Source organism: Dama dama, chromosome 10 (genome assembly GCF_033118175.1).
Source record: "Dama dama isolate Ldn47 chromosome 10, ASM3311817v1, whole genome shotgun sequence".
NCBI lineage: Eukaryota > Metazoa > Chordata > Mammalia > Artiodactyla > Cervidae > Dama > Dama dama.
Window position 1 is genome coordinate 21,247,303 of NC_083690.1, and position 20,962 is coordinate 21,268,264.

The 20,962-nt window shown below is 43.6% G+C and overlaps 1 protein-coding gene across 1 annotated transcript in view; it reads left to right on the plus strand.

Annotated features, from left to right (window-relative positions):
• Nucleotides 1–4,889: 4,889 nt before the first annotated feature.
• OTOA (otoancorin) overlaps nucleotides 4,890–20,962 on the plus strand; it is a 56,434-nt gene continuing 40,361 nt past the window's right edge. Inside the window, exons 1-6 of the mRNA XM_061153983.1 lie at nucleotides 4,890–5,023; nucleotides 8,020–8,123; nucleotides 12,298–12,398; nucleotides 14,663–14,802; nucleotides 16,949–17,072; nucleotides 19,452–19,667. Coding sequence (XP_061009966.1) covers nucleotides 8,087–8,123; nucleotides 12,298–12,398; nucleotides 14,663–14,802; nucleotides 16,949–17,072; nucleotides 19,452–19,667 — 618 coding nt within the window. The 5' untranslated portion in view covers nucleotides 4,890–5,023; nucleotides 8,020–8,086. The remainder of the gene's footprint in view (nucleotides 5,024–8,019; nucleotides 8,124–12,297; nucleotides 12,399–14,662; nucleotides 14,803–16,948; nucleotides 17,073–19,451; nucleotides 19,668–20,962) is intronic.

A 20,962-nucleotide genomic window follows, 5' to 3' on the forward strand; every position in this document is an offset into this window, starting at 1 on the left:
CCCATTTGTCAAATAACACCCAGGAATCTCAGTTGAATTTGACTTGCAGATTAATAGCAAATACACTTTTAGTATAAGTACATCCCATGCCATATTTGGGATATACTTATGCTAAAAATTATTTGTTGTTTATCTTTAATTCAAATGTAGCCGAGCATCCTGTATTTTATCTAGCAATCCTAGTTAAGGAACTTGCCTGAGGCTGCACGACTAGTAAGTGGCAAGGTGGGGATTTGCACATGGGTTGTCTGATTCTAGAGCTTACCTTTTGTCCATGATGCTTTGCTGCCTTTCTAGAGCACTTTTATTTAAGGAAGATTTAGAAAATAGCTCCCCAGATAGCAGAGGAAACCTCCTCTAGGAGAAACTGCTGGCTTCTGCTCCTTACCCTGGAGGGGATGCCACAGCCAGTTCATGCTGCCTGAATGCTGCTCCTATGCAGAGGGCTTGGAGAATGGCAGAGGGTTTGGAGCATGGCAGAGGGTTTGAGCAGTGACCATGTGGGCATAGTAAACTACCTGGGTAGAGGTCAGCTGCTCTGAACTTGAAACCTCAATTGCCTGCAGGGACCAGGCAGCTGTGGGATAATCAGCTACCTGGAGGGTGGTGAGCAGGAAGAGTAATTACAGTGAGCGACTGCCCCTTGGCCTGTTGATTATTACACAGAAGGGGATATGTGTCCAGTGTTGCCACATCTTTGTGGATTTTTGTGAGGAATTTCCTGAATTTTAAATGTTGGCAGCTCATTAAAAAGTTTGGAGCCAACTCCGCCAAGCGTGTGCAGGCTGCCAGCTTGCGGTCTCTGCAGGGAATTAGGTGGCTTGGCTGGGTGCTGACTGTGTGCTCCTGTCCCGTCCTCACTGACTCGCCCAGCATTCCGTGTCCAGGCAGCCATGGCAAATCACCTGGAGCAGCGTTTGTACCAGCCCCAGAAGCTGCTGGAGGACCTGAGGGCAACAGACACTCAGCAGTTCCACACCGCCATGAAATGTCTCTTGGAAGACAAGAAGGACCGCCTGGTGAGGCTTTCTTGGCATCCTGGGAGTGGGGGGAGTCCAGGGCATTCAACTTGGTGCTTGTCAAGTTGAATGGAATTGAGCCTCATTCTGGCCTCTCTTCATCTTCCCCTGAAAACTCCCTGGGACCTAGATTTTCTGTCTTACTTCCTCCAGAGTTCAAATGAAGGGCCTTATAATTCATATTCTTATGGTAGCTCAGACGGTAAAGAATCCACATCCTATGCGGGAGACCTGGGTTCGATCCCTGGGTTGGGCAGATCCCTTGGAGAAGGGAAAGGCAACCCAATCCAGTATTCTTGTCTGGAGAAGCCTATGGACAGAGAAGCCTGGTGGGTTACAGTCCATGGGGTCATAAAGAGTTGGATATGACTGAGCAACTAATACTTTATAAGGACTAAGAAATGAGAGGAGCTCAGACCAGCCAGTGTAGAAACTGGCAAGACAGTTCAGTGGGGTGTGCAGCCTGACCACTCCAAGTTCACTGCAGCTCTGAACCCTCAGGAATGCCACCTGCACACACTCACACTCTGTCCAGGGTCCCGGCCTAAGCCTTACCAAGATACTGGTCTTGGTTTGGCGGCATTCTTAAATCTTAAACTAGCAGAAGTTTCTTCTTTTCTAGTAGGTGTAGTCCTTCCACAATTTCAACTTTGTAAAAAAAATGCTTTGGAGTTAAAAGCAGTTGAAGGAAGGCTGGTATAAAAATATTTTGATCAAAAAAAGAAAAAATGTAAAGGCACAGTTGTGGCAGTCAGTTTTTTGAAAGTAACTTGTGAAGCATTTACCATATCCTAAGTTTGCACTCTTTGCAGACTTGTGCACATATGCTCTGCTTTCAGAATAAATCTGCAAATTATACACAAAAAGGAGGAAGCTTTTTAATAAAGATATTGCATTTATAAATGATCTGTATTAGAATATAAAAATCTCCAGTTATATTCAATTACTACCCATGTTGTACAACAGATCCCTTCTATTTTAGTTGCTAACAAAAGGCTACACAACACACACACACACACAAAGAAATGAGGGGTACTGAGGAGTCCCAATAGTTTTGCTTCATAAATACCCATGAATGATTACCGTGTACCAGGAGACACTGGGTTCTGAGATGAAAGACTGTCTCTGCCCTCAAGGAGCTTATGGTCCAGAGGAGACAAAAAACAGAAACAGGTAATTTTCACAAAATAAGGTTGGCTATGAAGGAGCAAAGCAAGGCCTCTGAGACACAGAGAATCACTGGGAACCAGAAAGGGGAGGTTTGGAGTTTTTCAGAGACAGTTGAAAGTGGAGCAGCATTCTCCTAAGGGAATTGAAGCATTTAAACATTCTAATAATCATAAATTAATTTCAATGTCTGTTATTAAGATACACATCAAAACTGTGAGTTTGATGGAGATAGAATTTTTCCTTTTGAAATGAATTTAAGTTTTAAGAAGAGTCAGTTTGAAGTTAAAAATAAACTAAATAATTGTAAAGGCGATGAAAGATATGGCAAAAATGAGGATGGTGGCCTATGAAAATGGTCTGGATTAATGTTTATTGAGGGTTTGCCATGTGTCAGGTATTATCCTGAGATCAGTGAGCTGTTTCTGTAGAGGGCCTCATAATAAATATTTCAGGCTTTGCAGGCCATATAGTCTCTGTCACAACTACTAAACTCTGTGGTTGTAGTGTCAAAGTAGATGACAGGTAAATGAATGGGTCTGGATGTGTACCTGTAAAACTTTATTTACAGAAACAGGCGGTGGGCTGAATTGGGCCTGTGGGCCATATTTGCCAACACTCTTCTAAAGGTTTAACAAGCCAAGACCTTCTGAAATAAGGGTAACTAGAATCTTACCATTTCAATATTCAGATGAGGAAACAGACTTGGAGAAGTTGAGTAAGTAACTTCAAGTTACACAGCTTGAAAGTGGCAAATCTGAGGTAAGAACCTGGGTTCCCGATCGCTGTGAGCCCGTGGTGAGGCCCGCAGGCTCCTTCTCTGAATAAGGTGTTAACATCTATACAATGAAATACAAAGAATGATAAAGGAAGTTGATTGTATTGAAAGACATTTGTCAAAATATGTAAGACAAAGTTGGGGGTCAGTAATTCTTGTACACTTTCAATAGTGAGGTTTAGTGGTTGGTCTAATAGCTTCTGTAATTTTGAGGAAATGTTGAGTGTGAGTGAGATTTCAAGTCATTTGCAACAACGGTCTTGAGTTATGAAAGTGTTTGTGATTTTTAGTGATGACACATCAAAGCTTCTTTCTGGTTCAAAGCCACCTTGCTGGCTCGCTGCCTATGTTCATCCTTGAAGGAGATGCTGGGGGTCAGTTCCATAGCTGTGAAAGGGAGGATGCAATCCCCTCCACCCCCACCCCTGTGTTCACAGATGCCCTAATACTATCCACAGACCCCTGCCTCAGAACCCCCAAGTTACACTCTTAGCTGCCGCACTGTTTGGCCCCAGTTGGCAATGACGGAAGTTAGGAAAGTAGTAGACATGGTTAGGGTGAGTGGGCTTGGATTCAGTACACTTGTTTCAGATCCCAGCTTTGTGTGGGTTTGGGCAGGTTGTCTAGTCTTGCTTTTGCTTCTCATCACCTGTGATAGTGAGTTAATTATAGCATGTAATGTTTGCTGAGCATTCACTAGGTACCAAGCTCTCTCCATTCATTAAATCTCATTCAGTTTTTATAAATCCAAGAGGTAGGCACTGATTTTTATCTTCATTCAAGAGGAAGAAACCGAGGCTTAAAAAAGATGAGTGACTTACTCAAGGACACACACATATAAGTCAAGGGCCTGGGATTTGAACCTAGGAATATCTGACCCTCAGTCCGATGGGTCTCAACCTATAGGACTGTTGTGAAAATAACAGGAGAGTATGTATGGTTGCTCCATGCTTGGCACAGTGCCTGGCATGTAGTCCATACTCAGTAAATTGTGGTTGTTATTTTTGGAAGGTGTAGTGGGTGGAGGAGAGAGTAATGAACAGTCAAATTTTGCCTAAACTCTGTCAGCGTTCCTGGGTCTGTGGTCCAATGGATTCATTCATTCATCCTAACAGGCTATTTCTCAACATCTTTTGCATACCAGGAATCCCACTGGGCACATGGCATGGGCCTCAGCACTTTGCTGGCTCAGCCTTAGCTGGAGACTGAATCAGATGCCAGGGCTCCACCAGAGCCCTGTTAAAGCAGACTCTATGGTGGTGCTGGGGAATCACCTCCCTCGTCGTTCTGATGTGCAGCCAGGGTTGAGGTCCGCTGGCTTGGAGGAAAGATAGGTTTGTAAGCATCTCTAATCATGGAGTTTGGTTCAGGATGCTCTTGGGAGCCCAGAGTGGAGGGAGGTTTGATTTGACCAAAGTAGGACATCGGAGAAGACTTCACTGATTCAATGGTGACTGACCTTGACCTGAAAGAATCAGCTGGAATTTGCTGAGACAAGGAGGTGGGGATTCCAGCTAGAGCAAGGGCCTGAGGTGTGGCAGTCATGATGTATCTGGAGAAGGACAAGGTATTCTGTAGGTGACAGAAAAGTCTAGAATATTTGACATAGCAGCATAGTGTTTAATAGTGGTCCTGAATTTCACCTCTGCTGCTAATCGTGGTGCCTCTCAGTGTTTCCTAGTCGAGAGGCAACCCTGACTTCTGTCACTCCTTTAGGAGTTGGACGACATCGTTATTGACTTGGGAGAGATTCGGAAGCAAGCCTTGCAGAGCCCGGGTGTGAACCGCAGCCTGTTTCTCATCACGCTGGAGAGGTGTTTCTGGGTGCTGAACCCCCTGGAGTGTGTGGAGATCCTGGGCAGGGTGCTGAGGGGGTCCTCAGGCCGCTTTCTCCAGCCGGACATCATGGAGAGGCTCCCGCGTGACCTGCGTGAAGACGCCTTCAAGAACCTGTGAGTGTCCTCCTCCCCGCCACCCGCTGACTCCACCCGCTGCCCCTCAGAGTCTGTCCTGAGGTCAAGGAGATAACGCATCTCCCCTCCTGAGGGAGGGTTAGCAGGTGAGGACAGGTTAATATTCGAGGGTCAGTTTAGAGATGGCTTGGTTAAAACAGAGTCTCCCACGTTTTACTCGTTCTGGTATCATCCTCATAATTTTTGCCATATTTGTATACCTCTTATATTATTATTTATTTCGTGTATTTAAAAAATAGTGATTCATTCTCTTTGCTTAAAATATCTATATTAAAAGTAAAAAAAATGATACATGCTACTGTATATAAAAGGGATAACCAATAAGGACCTACTGTATAGCACAGGGAACTAGATTCAAATTTGGTAACAATCTATAAGGAGAACGAATCTGAAAAAAATAGATATATGCATATGTATAACTGAATCACTTTGCTGTACACTTGAAACTAAGGTAACATTTTAAATCAACTGTACTTGAATAAAATTAAGTAAATAAATTTTTAAAAAGTAAATATGGTATAGTTCCTGTAAATGGGAAACCAGTATCATTTGTCTTTGTTGTTTAGTTGCTGTCATGTAAGGAATCATAAAAATAAATTCAGCAGCAATTTAAAAAGTGTCATTAAATCCTAGCTAGATATATCACTCTGAGCTTGGGACCTGTTCTCAGGTTAAAAAAGGAGCTGAGTGTGTATTGAAGACTCACTAGCACGAAATTGAGACTTTCTCCTTGAGAGGCAGCAGGATTGACAGAACACGGTTGGATCCAGGAGCTCAAATTACACCATCAGCAACATCTCTGTTTTTTTTTTTTTTAATCTCTCAGCTCTGCCCTCCTCTGGGTTGGCCTTGCTCCCAGGCAAGCTCTCTCCACAACGGAGCATGGGCAATTCCAGGCCCCTCCTCAGAGTGCCTGGTCCAGAGGACTTCCCCAGCAGTTCCAAGCAGAGTCCTAGACCTGAAACTCGTTGGTCCAGATTAGGTCACGTGCCCATTCTTGAGCCAATAACTGTGGTCAGTGGGATCTGTAAGATGAATGGCTTGCATGTGGGTCACCGTTCCACCCGAACCACATGGATGTGGGAGAAACATCATTTTCCCAAGAAAAACTGAGGTGTTGCTATGACAAGAGAGAGGGTGGGTACTTGACAGTCAAAACTCAGATGTCCAGTACAAAAACTTTATAGAAACCCTGAAGAAGAACCCAGGAAAAGATTTCCGGCCCTACAGAGAGAAAGACAGCAGAACATTACAGGTATAACACTGCCTGACTCCAGGTTCTCATCATCACTGGGGAGTCCAGAACATGCCCCCATTTCCTGTTTCCTGATGAGCATCACTTAATCCAACCTCTTCTTTCACAGATGAAGAAACTGAGGCACAACAAGGGGACATTATACCTGCAGTGACCCCAAGGGGCTTGACTTATTCTGAACTCAAGCCAGTTCTCCTGAACCTCAGTTTTGCCTTCTTACTCTCCCTTTCTGCTTGTGAGGATGTTGTCGTTAACCCCATTCCCATTTTTCAAATGAGAAAATTGAGGCACAGTGAGATTGAATAACTTGACCTGGGTCATGATAGAGCATTGTTACAAATGGGCAAGCTTTCCCTTAAGTGATGTTTACCATTTTTTCAGAATTACTGAATTATAGCTATCTTCTGTCCCTTTCACCCCCTCTGTTGTTATGAAAAACAAAACAACATCTGAAAGAGAGAGAGAGAGAGAAAGAAGAGGAAGAGGAAGAAGAAGAACCGGAATAAGAGGAGAAAGAGGAAGAAAAACAAGGAGGAGGAGGAGGAGGAAGGGCGAGGAGAAAAAGAAGAAAAGAAAGATATGGAGAGAAGATCCTGAGATGGATTTAAGGGAAAGTTTGCCTCTTCACATATGAAATGGCTGGGAGAGTGGCAGGAACAAACTTTAAACTTAGGAAAGGTTGGCAAGTTGGTCATTTGGTGAATTGATTTTCAGTGGTGGTGGGTAGAATTGAAGGAAGTCTTCCAGGATGAAGAGACTCAACTGTTTTGCCGGGATGAACCAGAGGGGTGATCAGTGCCAAATGCTGAAAGGTCAACTCATATTGGACCAAATGGAACTGCTGGGTGTGGTGACAAGGAGGTCATTTGGGATTTGGACCACAAACAGTAGTGTGGCAGTGGGGAAACCAGATGACTGTGACTTAAAAAGTGACCAAGACACTTTATACCCTGAGGATGTCTGTAACTGAAATGTCAGATAATAACAAGTGTTGACAAGGAGGTGGAGAAATCAAAACCTTCAGACACTGTTGGAAAATAGTCTGGCAGTTCCTCAAAAGACTACGTATAGAGTTGTCATTTAACCCAGAAATTCCACTTCTAGGTCTACATCCAAGGAAAATGAAGCATGTTACATAAACACTTGTATGTGAATAATTATAGCAGCATTATTCATAATAGGCAAAAGGTGGAAATAGTCCAACTGATGAGCAGATAAAGAAAATTTGGTATATTTGTACAACAGAATAGAATTTGACCATAAAACAAAGTACTGATACATGTCCCAACATGCATGAACCTTGAAAACGTCATGCCATGTGAAAGAGGCCAGATACAAATGTGCCGTAGTGTGTAATTGCATTTATTCGAAATATCCAGAAGAGGAAAATCTATAGAGACAGAAAGTAGATTAGTGGTTTCTAAGAGATGGGGTGACAAGAGGTTCAGGGGTCAGAGAAGAGTACAGGGCTCCTTTCTGAGGCACTAAATGGGTTCTAAAATGGACCGTAGTGATGGTTGTAAAAGTCCATGAATATTCTGGAAATCACTGACCTGTGTACTTTAAATGGACAAATTGTATGGTACACAAATTACAGCTTAATGAAACTGTTATGTGAAAAAAAAAGACCAGGTGGTTGGGAAGTGGAGATCTGCCTTTGGCAGATATTTAAATGTGATGGAAAGAGGAAAAATGGGAAGATAGCTACATACAGCGAGGGGAGTGGGAAAGGCTTTTAACCAGTCTGTGTGCATTTGCTGGTTGGACCCTGCCTGCAGGCCTGCATCTGTTTGTTCCTTAATTGATACCCATGTTTGCGTTGTTTAGGTCTGCGCTGTTCAAAGATCTCTATGACCAGACCTCAGCCCATGCCCAGAGGGCTGTCTACTGCTGGATGACTGGGGTTTTGAAGACATCCTCCAATGTGACTGGTGAGCCCAGGCTTTGAGGTGGGAACACTTTTTAGGGGGAGTCCATCCTTAAACGTGGTGGTGCTTCATCTCTATAAATAGGGATTTGATTTCAGTGGCACTTAAGACTTTTACCTCCCTCAGCTTCCAAAAAGGACGTGATGTGGCATGTGGGAAAACACACATACCGCATTTCATCAATGCATTTTTCACATGTTGAAGTCTCTGAAGTAAGAATCATCTGTATCTTAGAATCAAAGGTGTGTCCTAATTTCTTAGGAAATAATAACAAGTTTACAAGTTCAAAAATCTGTGTTAAAAATCTGTATCAAAATGGGACAATATAGTTCTTTTGAAGAAAATCTTTACAGCAAAGCCCAGAAATTTAGCACAAAGCTTCCTGGCAACCACAGCAGAAATAGGCCAGGATTTATTTATTTGACAGATGTTTATTTTTTTGTAAATTAATTAATTAATTTTAATTGTAAGCTTATTGCTTTACAATATTATAGTGGTTTTTGCTATACATTGACATGAATCAGCCATGGGTGTATTGACAAATGTTTATTAAAAACCTACTATTAAAAAAAAACAAACCTACTATTTCCTAGAATAGTCAAATTCATAGAGATGGAATGTAGAGTGGTGGTTGCCAGGAGCTGGGAGAGGAAGGAATGGGGAGTATGGAGAGTTACTATTTATTTTGTTTATTTCATTTTGTTTATTGGCTGTGTCGAGTGGCTTGTGGGATCCTAGTTCCCTGACCAGGGATTGAACCCCAGGCCCATGGCAGTGAAAGTGCTGAGTCCTGGCCACTGGACCCCCAGGGAATTCCCAGAGGTGCTGTTTAGTGGGTACAGAGTTTCAGGTTTGCAAGATGAAAAAGTTCTGGAAATGGATGGTGGTACTGGTTGCCCAGCAAAGTGAATGTACTTAATAATACTGAACTGTGTACTTAAAAGTGACTAAGATGGTAAATTTTATGTTATGTGAATTTTACTACAATTGAAAAAAAGAGAAGAAAGAAAAGAATAGCGATGCAGATTAGTAATGCAAACAATTTCACAGGTAACGTCAACTTGTTGAGTCTTTAATGCTAGTAATGTAAACAGAAAAAACTCTTTCAACACCTAAAAAGAGCCCACTGGACTTACCTGGGGGTCCGGTGGTTGGGACTCCACCTTTCAGTGTGAGAGGCATGGGTTCATTTCTTGGTCTGGAACTAAGATTGCACATGCCACGGGGTGTGGCCAAAAATTAAAAAAAAAAATCACATTTATAAAAAAAAGCCTAGTATGTGTCAGCTACTGGAGATACAGAGGAATAGAAGACAAGTATTTGCTCTTGTAGAGCTACAGTTTTATTGTGGGTGAGTAGGTGGAGAAAACTTTTAGGCAAGTAAATAAAAAGAAGAGAGGGAGAGAGAGAGAATATAGATATGAGTGACGGCTCTGCAGAAGATAAAATTGGTCATTGCCATGGAGAGGGTTACTGCTTTAGACTAGAACAGGGCTTGGCCACGGTTTTCTGTAAAGGGCCAGAGTAAAAGTTTTAGACTTTGTGGGTATAACAGAAAAGCAGCCTTAGACAGCAAATAAGTAGGTGTAGCTGTAGCCCAAGAAAGCCTTATTTACAGACACTGACGTGTGAATTTCATGTAATTTTCAAGTGTCACAAAATATCCTTCTTTTAATTTTCCCTCAGCCATTAAAAAATGTGAAAACCAAGCTGAAGGCTGTCCAAAAAGAGATGTTGGGTGGGTTTGGCCCAGAGGCTGTAGTTTCTGACCCCCAGATAAAGGAGTCAAAGAAGAGCTCTCTGGGCAGGTGACATTTGGTTTGAAACCAAAATGAGAAATGGAATCAGATGTGTGAGGCTCTGGAGGAAAAGTATTCCAGGCAGGGGAAGCAGCAGATAAAAGGCCCTGAGGTGGAAGTGAGCCTATGTGTGTGGGGGAGACAGAGAGAGCCAGTGGGTAGAAGTGGAGATAGTACCAGCCAGGCCTTTTCCTGGAATTCAGCTCTGAGATTTGTGTATAAAGAAGCATTAAACAGTGGAGTAATAAATGTCTTCCATGCACAGCAGAATTCCCTCTGCCTGGTGCATAATTGTGACCTCTGGGAAACTGAATCTCACACTACGTAACCTGGGAAATTCACTCAACTCACCCACTAGATTCTTGTTGTTTGGTTGCTAGGTCCTGTTCAGCTCTTTGCGACCCCATGGTCTGCAGCATGCCAGGCTTCTCTGTCCTTCACTATCTCCTGGAGTTTGCTCAAATCATGTCCATCGAGTTGGTGATGCCATCCAATGACCTTATCCTTTGTCGTCCCCTTCTCCTCCTGCCCTCAATCTTTCCCAGCATCAGGGTCTTTTCCAATGAGTCAGCACTTCACATCGGGTGGCCATAGTATTAGAGTTTCAGCTTCAGTATCAGTCCTTCCAATGAATATTCAGGGTTGATTTCTTTTAGGATTAACTGGTTTGATCACCTTGTCGTTTATGGGACTCTCAAGAGTCTTCTCCAGCACCACAGTTCTAGACTCTCGACTTCCCTTATGTCCTTGTTGCCAGAATGTAATTAGGGACAAACTCTCCTAAAATCCCTATGTGGTATATTTCATTATTAAACTAAAGTGAATTAAAATCAATTCTATTTTGACTTTAAACTTTTTTTTCATGAGGTTCCTTGAGGTAACTGGAAATACTTTGGGTGTCAAAAATATCCCGAGTTTGGAGATCATTGGTCTGCAGAAATACAGTTCATGCTTAATAATTAATCAAAAATGAACATCTCAGCTTAGTTCTTGGTGAATTTAGTGGTTCCTCCCCAGAATTATCTAGCCTTCAGGGCCACTCTTTCTCTTATTAACCAAGTCAAGTGTTCAGAGTTCCCATCTAGAGGATGTTTACCTGTGCTTACAGCAACAGCTCTGATTCCTGGGTTGGGGATACACCCTCTTCTTCTTTGATATGGTCCACAGATCAGCTGACCTCACCATCTCCTTTGGGCATTAGCTGTTGTCCATGGCTTCTTGCAATAGCTTTTGGTGACTGATTCACTGCACCCTGAAAATGCTCCCTTGCTTTTTTCATTTCCCCCAAATGCTGCCAACACAATGCTGTTCTGTGTAAATCTTTTTCTGGAGGTGGAGGATTAGGGGCAATGGCAGCCAATTCTAGTTTGCTGAAATTAAAAAAAAAAATTTTTTTTTGGCCACACCCCACAGTTGGAAACATCTCTTGGAGAAGGGAATGGCTACCTACTCCAGTGTTCTTGCCTAGAGAATTCCAGGGACAGAGGAGCCTGGTGGACTACAGTCCATGGGGTTGCAAAGAGTCAGACACGACTGAACGGCTAACACTTTCCCTTTTACTTTCTCACAGCCTGCAGGACCTTAGTTCCCCAACCAGCAATTGAACCCTTGCCCTTTGCATTGAAAAGTGAATGCTTAACCACTGGACCACCAGAGAAGTCCCAGTTCGCTGAAATTTGAATTTGGATCCTGGCCATAATTGTTCTTAAAATCCCACTGACATTTGCTGATGGGGAATTTCAGATGTCTGAACAGAGTGATAAAGTTCTCTGGGAATTCAGAGAAGAGAGAAATTATACTACTGGCTGAGGAGATGAGAGAGGGCTTCAAGGAAGAGGAAATATTTGAGCTCAGTTTTTAAGGTTGGGTTTGGAAAGAGAAGGATTAGGGGAAAGGCATTCCAGCTATTGGGAAAGTCCACGAGAGGAAAGATTTGGAGACCATTAGGGAAGCATATAAAAAAGGACAAATGGTTTGGATTGGCTCATGTACACAGTGATAATCAATAAGGAAGATAAGGATTGTTACTGGCAGTAATAAAAGAATCAAATATATTTCAAGTTAGTAACTAAACTAAAAATGAAACTATATTTTGTGGTCTTAGTATTAAAAATAATCTGCATTTCTAACTAGTTCCCAAGTGATGTTGAGGCTGCTGGTCCAAGGAGCCGCACTATGTGTAACCAAGTGGTGGACATCCGTCATTGCCTATGTATAGTGTAGCATCTCATAAGCAGAGGGCTCTCAAAAAATGGCTGTTGAATGAATTAATGGATGCCAAAAGAAGTCCTGACATCAAAGATATTTTTGACTGTCATTTACCAGTGCACAGGCTCTTCTTTATTTACTTTTTAATCTATGTTTTGTCTTTTTTGCAGATGACTCTGTTTCATGGGTCAGTGCAGAAAACTTATGGATTTTGGGCAGATACATGGTTCACCTATCCTTTGAAGAAATTATGAGAATTAGTCCCATAGAAGTAAGTTTGAAAAGTACATTTACATGTCTCCATCACCAATACATCTGAAGTAGGGGTATGTTCTGGACCTACCAGGTGGCGCTAGTGGTAAAGAACCTGCCTGCCAATGTAGGAGACCTAAGAGACGTGGGTTCGATCCCTGGGTTGGGAAGATCCCCTAGAGGGGAGGGCGATGCAACCCACTCCAGTATTCTTGCCTGGAGAATCCCATGGACAGAGGAGCCTGGCGGGCTATCGTCCATTAAATTGCAAAGAGTTGGACATGACTGAATCAACTTAGCATGCACACAAAGTGTGTTCTAAACCTCTCATGTTCAGCCAGCCAGTCGAGGTGCCCTGGAAATTGAATACTCACTTTAGTTCAATATAACTTGAGCATCTAAAGAAAACTCCTTGAATAAGGCCTCAGGCAGGCAGTCGCTGGATTGTGATCCAGTGTAGAAGAGTTAAGAAAACAAAAAGAATCGTGAACAGCTAAGACAGTTCTGTTGTCAACAACATGATCTAAAGAGAAGATTGGCTATGAACCAAAGGTCATTTAAGGGTAGTTTTGAGCTCAAGAAATGCCAAGGATTGTAGCTATAGAGTTTACAGTCATTGGAAGCACAAACTCAAATCAAAAGCAACATGGATTAATTGCTACTTCTATTTATGGCTACTTCTATTGATAGCTACTTCAGCATGAGCGATGATTGGACTTTAAAGTTTACAGTGGAGAAGTGTACATATTCATGGTGCTTAACTCCCTGCTCAGGAATTACTCTCTTTTTCCTGATGCTGGTCTGATGATACTAAAATCCATTGGGAAGCATGATTCTAGAACACAGCCTCCAAGGAATGCTACCAACAGGGGGCTTTTTCATAAAGAGTTTGGGGCTTGCTACCAGGGTTACCCTATGTGCCCTAACTTTCTCCTGGCCCGTGAAAGAAGTGTTTGCATCAAATGACTGGCCTGTTCAAGGACTGACTGACCCAACCATGTCTAGTTATTATGAAACCAGAGGCAGAACTATGTTCCTCTTTCTTAAAAAAAAAAATTTCCTTATTTGGCTGTGCCAGATCTTAGCTGGAGTATGTAGGATCCTTAGTTGTGGCATGTGGATCTAGTTCCCTGACCAAGTTTTGAACCTGAGCCCCCTGCATTGGGATCATGGAGTCTTAGCCACTGGACCACCAGGGAAGTCCCTAGGTTCCTCTTTTTACCTGACAGGCTGGGGATATTTCAGATGTTTCTCAGTTTTGTAACCCTCTGTTATAAAATGGATTAGACCTCCATTTTACTTTTTCAAAGTTGAGTGACTTTCAGAAAGTCGATAGAGGTTAAATTCTTAGGAAACTGGGCCCCTAGCAAGGACTTCTTGAGATCCAGGGGCTGTTCACAACATTTCTTCATCTTCTAAACATGTAGAGAAGGGAGGTGAAGCCACAGAGGGAATTTCTTATGGACGAAGAGCACAATCCGTGAGGGAGGGACAGCTTTATGAAATCTTTAAGTGAAGAAGAACAGTGCATCAGAATATAGGAGACTTCAGTGCGACACTCTTGGACACACAGGCAAAAAGTGAACAATAACAGAAAGAATCTGAAAAGTATATTTAATAAAGTTGAATGCATTATGTATATATTTACATAATAAATGTGTGTTAAATATTATGTAAGCATGTATTTACATACATATTATATACATATATCCAACTTTATATCTTACAGAGAGAACACACATTCTTTTTTTAAATCACCTGTGGGTCATTTACAAATGGATTTATCTATTAAAAAAATTCTGGTTCCCCAAAGCAAACAATTTGTGGACCACATTCTCTGACCTCAATAAAACAAATCTAGCAATAAATGTACAAATATTAGCTTGAAAAAAGTTGAACTGCTCATATATTAAAAAAAAAAAACTTTCCTAAATAACAGTTGGATTGTAGAAGAAACTGAAGCAGCAGTTACAGACCATTAGGAAATCAACGTCACTTACAGTTACCAAAGAGGAAATGGGCTGAAGAATTGATTAGGAGTTTGGGATGAGCAGATCCATGCCTCTATATATAAAAAAGATAAACCACAAGGTGCTACTGTATAGCACAGGGAACTATATTCAATATCTTGTAATAAACGATTACAGAAAAAAAAAAGAAATCAGTGAAAATGAGGACTGGGCATCTCCGGGTGTCTGGGGGTGGGGCGCAGCCCAGACCACCGGGGCGGGGCTTCACAGGGCTCCTGCAGCCCCCCCTGATCTTCCTGGCCTCCTCCACCAGATTGGGCTGTTTATCAGCTATGACAACGCCACCAAGCAACTGGACACGGTTTATGACGTCACACCCGAACTGGCCCAGGCGTTTCTGGAGAGGATCAGCTCCTCCAACTTTGATATGAGGAATACCTCTACCATCCACAGGCAAGGGGCATGGGCGCTGGGCCCCCGGAGCTGTTTCCCATCTAAGCATCAGCTTCCTCTGAGCGGCAAAAGACCCGGGGAGGGTAGGGAGGTGGCCGATCCATCTCTTGGAATCGTCCCACGTCTCTGTGCATGTGAGGGAGGTGTTTCCCCAAAGAGACCCCTTTAAAGAGGTTATGAAGTGGAGAAGAAAACAAAATGCTTTTAAAGCCTCTCCTATGTGCTAACATTTTATACAACCTTATCAAATGCTAATATTACAGCTCTGAGCACAGAAGTGGAACTTTTTACATACTTGGTATTCCCTCCATTCCAAGTTGTAAATGTGTCAGTTACAATTGGTTGGGTCTAGTATTGGAGATAGCTCACGGGCTTTGTATTTGTGAACACGTTGTTGTCTAGACCCTCAGGCGGGGAACCCTGGCGTGAGGTCAGCTCAGATTTAGTGGTTGTAACATGATCCCCAGGAACCGGAACCGTTTCCAGCCGGGGAGGGCCAGGAGCTGTGTACCTGGGGACCCCAGAAAGGGTTTGAATGTCAGGGGTTGTTGTGCGGTGGGGAGGGGTGGTGGGCACCGGTCGCCCATCCTCTCTCCATCTCCCAGGGTCTCACTGTCACAGACCTTCCTCTGACAGTATCATATGACCTTACATTTTCCAAAGTCACCTGCAGAGAATATTCTCTTATAAAACTCTTACACCCTCTTCCCCTGTCCTTAGTAATTTTCACCCAATAGCATGGGCCCTATTTTTTCTAGTCAGTTCAGTTCAGTTCAGTTCAGTCGTTTAGTCGTGTCCGACTCTTTTCGACCCCATGGACTGCAGTACACCAGGCTTCCCTGTCCATCACTAACTCCTGGAGCTTACTCAAACTCATGTCCATCGATTCGGCGATACCATCCAATCATCTCATCCTCTGGTGTCCCTTCTCCTCCCGTCTTCAACCTTAGTTATACAAAAAATAGCTTAGTGATTAAGAACATGGGGTCTGGAGCCAGAAATCCTGGGTTTGATCCTGGCTCTGCCACTTACAAGTTGTGTGATCTGTACCTCCACTTCCCCATCTGTGAAATGGGAGCTAATAAGCTGCCTATTTCATTAAGACCCTTGTAAGGATTAAGCACATTTGCACACAGAAAGTGCTCAATAAACATTAGTTATTCTTAACATGGTTATGAATATTCGGTCTTCACTTCCTCTGAGTATTTTTTTTCTCCTTAGACACACTTTAAAATCCATTCCCTGAGCTGGTTGCTCTCCTGGGGACATGTCTGAGAGTGTCAGTGTTTGATCATGGTCAACTGGGTGGTCCAACCATGCTAAGTCAAGTAGACTCCATACTAATGCTAAGAGCATCCATTTCAGAATAAGTGCTTAGCATCTCCCAAGAAGTATGCTGATCAACTGGTATGCATCTTCTCATTTAGCTCCCACAATACTCCTCATTCCTTCATTCATCATATTTATTCTGACATGCTATGATGAGCAAAGGAAACCTCCCGAATAAAAGCTTAGAGAGGCAGGGTTATAGTAGAGTGTGCACTGCACAGCTATATGTAACTCGCAGAGAAGTAACTTGCTGGAGGTCAGATGTCTCACAGAGCTGAGCTTCAAATTCCAGTTGGGGGTGAAGTTCTGTTCTTAACCAATAGATGCAGTGCTTCCAGCTGGACCAGGGTTCAGATCTCATCTCTGCTCCTACACTGTTCTCTCTCTGTCTTTTTATTTTCTTTTGAAGCGTCATCATCTAGGGGTGTTGGTTGTAAAGCATCCTGGAAATAAACTTCTGCCTCAGAAATCCCTCAGGGTGAGCAAATCCCTTATCTCTGTGTGGATAAGGAATGCTTTCCTTGTATCCCTTAATGCTCCAGGAGGCGAGATGGCTTAGTTGGATGGATCTAGATTTAAGGCCCGGCACCAGTTGCCTTAATCTGAGTCTCAGTTTACCCTTCTGTGAAATGGGGCTGATGAGCACTTACCTTGCAGGGTTGTGATGATGTGATGAGATAACCCAGGTTACAGGGCTCAGCACGGATCCTGGTGCTCAGCAGCTGCTGTGATTGTGACCTTGTGGCTTTAACTGGAGTGGAGTCTGGGTTGTGCCCCCCACCCCGCCCTCCACCAGCACTCTTATCTTCTTACGCAGGCTGGGGCTGCTGGTTTGTTTCTACGATGACCTGGAGCTGCTGGACGCTGCTGTGGCCCAAGTCCTCCTCCACCAGATGATCAGATGCAGCCACCTGAGGGGCTTCCAGGCTGGTGTTCAGAAGGTGCCGAAGTGCTCTGAAGCCCCACACCCTTGGCCTCAGTTTCACTAGCCAGAGAAGTGGGAAAAACAGTCCTGTCTGCCCTTTGAGAATCGAGATCGAGTGAATCGAGACTGAGGTCCAGCTACAGCAGAAACACTGGGATGAGCTTAAAGTAGGGAGAAACACCAAAAAACTGTAGGACAAGCTTGAATAGGTCAGAGTTCAATCAGAGTGGCCACCTCAGTGGCATGGGGTTATTTGGGGATCTTAAATGCAGATTTAAGGTCTGGGTGGGGCCTGAGACTGCATTTCTAACACGCTTCCAGGCGATGCTGAAGCTGCTTGGCTGGTGACTGTGCCTGGAAAAGAGGAAATAAAGCAGAACTCAAATCTGGTTCTACTAGTGTTCGGTCCCTTCCCCAGGCTCTACCCTCAGAGATGCTCAAGTTATTGGTCTGGGGTTTGGCCTAGGTATGGTAGGTCTTCAAAGCTATTCAGATGATTCCAGTGTAGCCAGGAGGTTACTGAGTTCCTAGACCAAGGTTTTGGGCAAATTGGCACATGGGGACTATCTCATTCCGCTCCCCCCCAACTCCATCTCTTTCTCTCCGTTCTTCCCTTAAAGTCTTAATTCTGCCTGGCTTCTCTCACTTTTTTTTTTTTTTTAAAGATTTTATTTATTTGTTTATGGCCATGCTGGGTCTTTATTGCTGAATGGGCTTTCCCTCTAGTTGTGATGTGCAGGCTTCTCAGAGCTGTGGCTTTCTTGTGGAGGACGGGTTCTAGGCCCGTGGGCTTCAGTAGTTGCGGGTCCCAGGCTCTAGAGCACTAGCTCAGTAGTTGTAGCACATGGGCTTAGTTGCTCTGCAGCATGTGGGATCTTCCTGGACCAGGGATTGAACCCTGGTCTCCTGCATTGATAGACCTCTGAGCCACCAGGGAAGCCCCTCTCTCGCTTCTTTTTGTGTTTCTCATTTTTTAAATGGGAAAGATGACTTGAGAGCAAAATTTTGGTCACATCATCAGTTATTCCACAGCAGTTTTTCACACATCACCAAATCCTCAGTCCCATTTGGCATTTGACACTATAGGCATTTTGTTGGTTAGTGCATATTTTTGTTTTCCAGGAAAAGAATCCTTCCCAACCAAGCAAGCTCAAGCAAAAATAAGAAAATAAGTGTAGTTTAGGGCCACAGGGACAGTTGTGACCAAGAAGAAAGTTGGATGCAATTAGATATGAGAGAACCCTTTGGCTCATTTGGGTCAATAGTTCTTACCCGGGAGGGTGCATCAGAATCAGCTGGAGGGCTTATTGGAAACAATAAGATACCCTCTTCTGACTCAGGGGGGCTGGGATGGAACCTGAGATGCTGCATTTCTAACAGCTCCCCAGGTGATGCTGAAACTACTGGTTAAGCCCCACACTTTGGGAACCACTGCTCTAGGCCTTTTGCAGCTGTGGAAGCTGATCTCTAGGGAAGGGGAGCTGCTGAGTTTGGAGAAAACCAGGAGCTGTGACAGCTGTCTCTCTCACTTTACTCTGCTGCCCCCCAGTGGCCATCTGGAATACTTACGTACATGCCCCTGACATCATTATATGGTTCATGCTAATTCAGGTGTTAAAACACAAACCGTTCTGCTGCTGTTGTTTTTTTTTTAAATTTTTTTTTTTTTTTTTGTATAGAGGTCGCGTTACAACAGATAAATTGATCACCTTCTTTACTGAAAGCAGTTGGGAAACACACTCGATTATAACTGGGCAGGCATGTTATAAAAAATAAGGGAATCACAAAAACATGAAAACTTGTAAGACATAATTTTAAATAGAGCAGAAAATTGCACTTCTGTTCATGTTACACCTATGTAAAGACTAGATACCATAGTTTATTTATATAGGCATAATAGATTTTGGAAACATAAACACCTAATTACTAACCATAGTAATTTTTTTGAGGTAGAGTTTTCAGGAGTCTTTTACTTTCTTGTTACTGTTGAGAATTATTTTTGCACATTTATATATTATTGTGAATCTTCCCTGGATATTTCATAAAAGAAAAGCAGCCATATAGGCAGGATGTAGAGTTCAAGGTCACAAGAAGAAAATAGAAGCTACAGGACTGTGGCGGAGTTATGAGTGAACAAAATTTCCTTCTGCCATGCTTTAAGGTTGATTTAATAATAAATTAATATTTAAATGAAGTAAAGAGTGAATTTGCAGCAGAGGAAGGTCAAGGCCAGAGGAGGTGGCATTTTCAGTGGGGTGACTCATGGTCTGGTCTCAGCAGGAGCCCCCTTCCTTTTGATGAGGGAGGGAGGGGGAGGGTGCACCCTGGGGTGTGGTCCGAAGGAACCACCGTCCTGCTTGCTGTCGACTCTCATCCTCGCTTGCTCCCTTTCTAGCTCAAAGCTGAGCTCCTGGAAATTGCCACGGAGAACCAGACCCTCAATGAGACTCTGGGCTCTTTGTCGGATGCGGTCGTGGGCTTGACCCACAGTCAGCTGGAATCCCTCTCCCCCGAGGCTGTGCACGGCGCCATCTCGACCCTCAACCAGGTCTCAGGCTGGGCCAGGAGCCAGATCATCATCTTGTCTGCCAAATACCTGGCCCACCAGAAGGTCAGTTGGAGCTTTGGACTCTGTTTTAATGGCCCAAGACCGAAGGGCTGGTTATAGACCTACAGCAGGGGCGGCCAATCTGTAAGAAGATGGTGCCGAGGAAGGCTACCTGGGTGCAAATCCTTGGTCTTCCATGTGCGACAGTGTCCGCTGCGTGACAGTGGGGAACCAACAACTTCTCCTTGCCTCAGTTTCCCTCTTTGTAAGATGGGGATAACAGTAGCACCTATTCCATAGGTTTATGTGAGTCAGTACACAGGAAGAGGTTGGATAACATGTGACCTAGAGTCCAAGCTCAGGGAGTGTTAGCTATCACTGAGTTAATTGTTTAACCTTCCCAACAACCCTGTAAGGTCAGTAATGTTATAACCTCCATTTTCCAGGTCATTCATGTGAAGCACAGAGCGTATAAGGGAACTTGCAAGGCCACATGAAAGGAACAGGCTTGGGATTGAACCCAGGGCATCTGGCTTCAGAGCCCACTTGCTTCATTGCCAGGCTGACTGCCTCCATCATGGCGCCATGCCCACTGCCCACTCATTCTTCTTTCTGACTCAAAGCTAGGGGTAGACCATGCATCTTGTCCCTTCAAGACTTCTGGAGACTTTAGTTTGAAGGCTTTGCAGACCTTCTGTTTTGACTGGGGCCACCGAAGTCCACTCTGTGAATGTGATTTTAGAGAGCTGAGGGAGACAGTCTTGTTCCTCCCAGCCCTGGACCGAGTGGCTTTTCTCTTTCCTGGCGTCCAACTCTTCTTATAGAGGAATGAGGTGACTTTTGCTAAGAAGCCAAGTGCTCAAAAGCCTTTGCCCTCCTTAAGGACAGTTAAGAGACTGTTCATTCTACAGGGAATAGCTCAAGGAAACCACTCAACTGGGTTCTGTTTTTGGAGACCCAAGAAATGTCTCTGATTATATTACATTTAGCCTCTTTACTCCAAGGGAGGGGTTGGGAAACAGGCATTTTTGTTAAGGTGGCCAGCGACAGTCCATATTTTTTTTTATATATATAAAATATCAGACTCACATCCTAAAATGCTTCTTTATTTCATCTCAAAGCTTCCACATGAAGATAGATGAGTGCGGGGCTTTGCAGTATCAGTTGCCTGATGGGTGACTGAGGACAGCAGGCTTCTCCTGGTCCCATGAGAGGGGTGGGCAGGATAAACAGAGACGCCATGACCCACCCGAAGGTTCTTGCCCATTGTTGCCACTGCGGGTACTGCCTGATGTTCAGGTTTTTTTTTTTTTTTTTTTAAATAAAGCAGAAACTCTAATTTGGATTTTTATAGGATT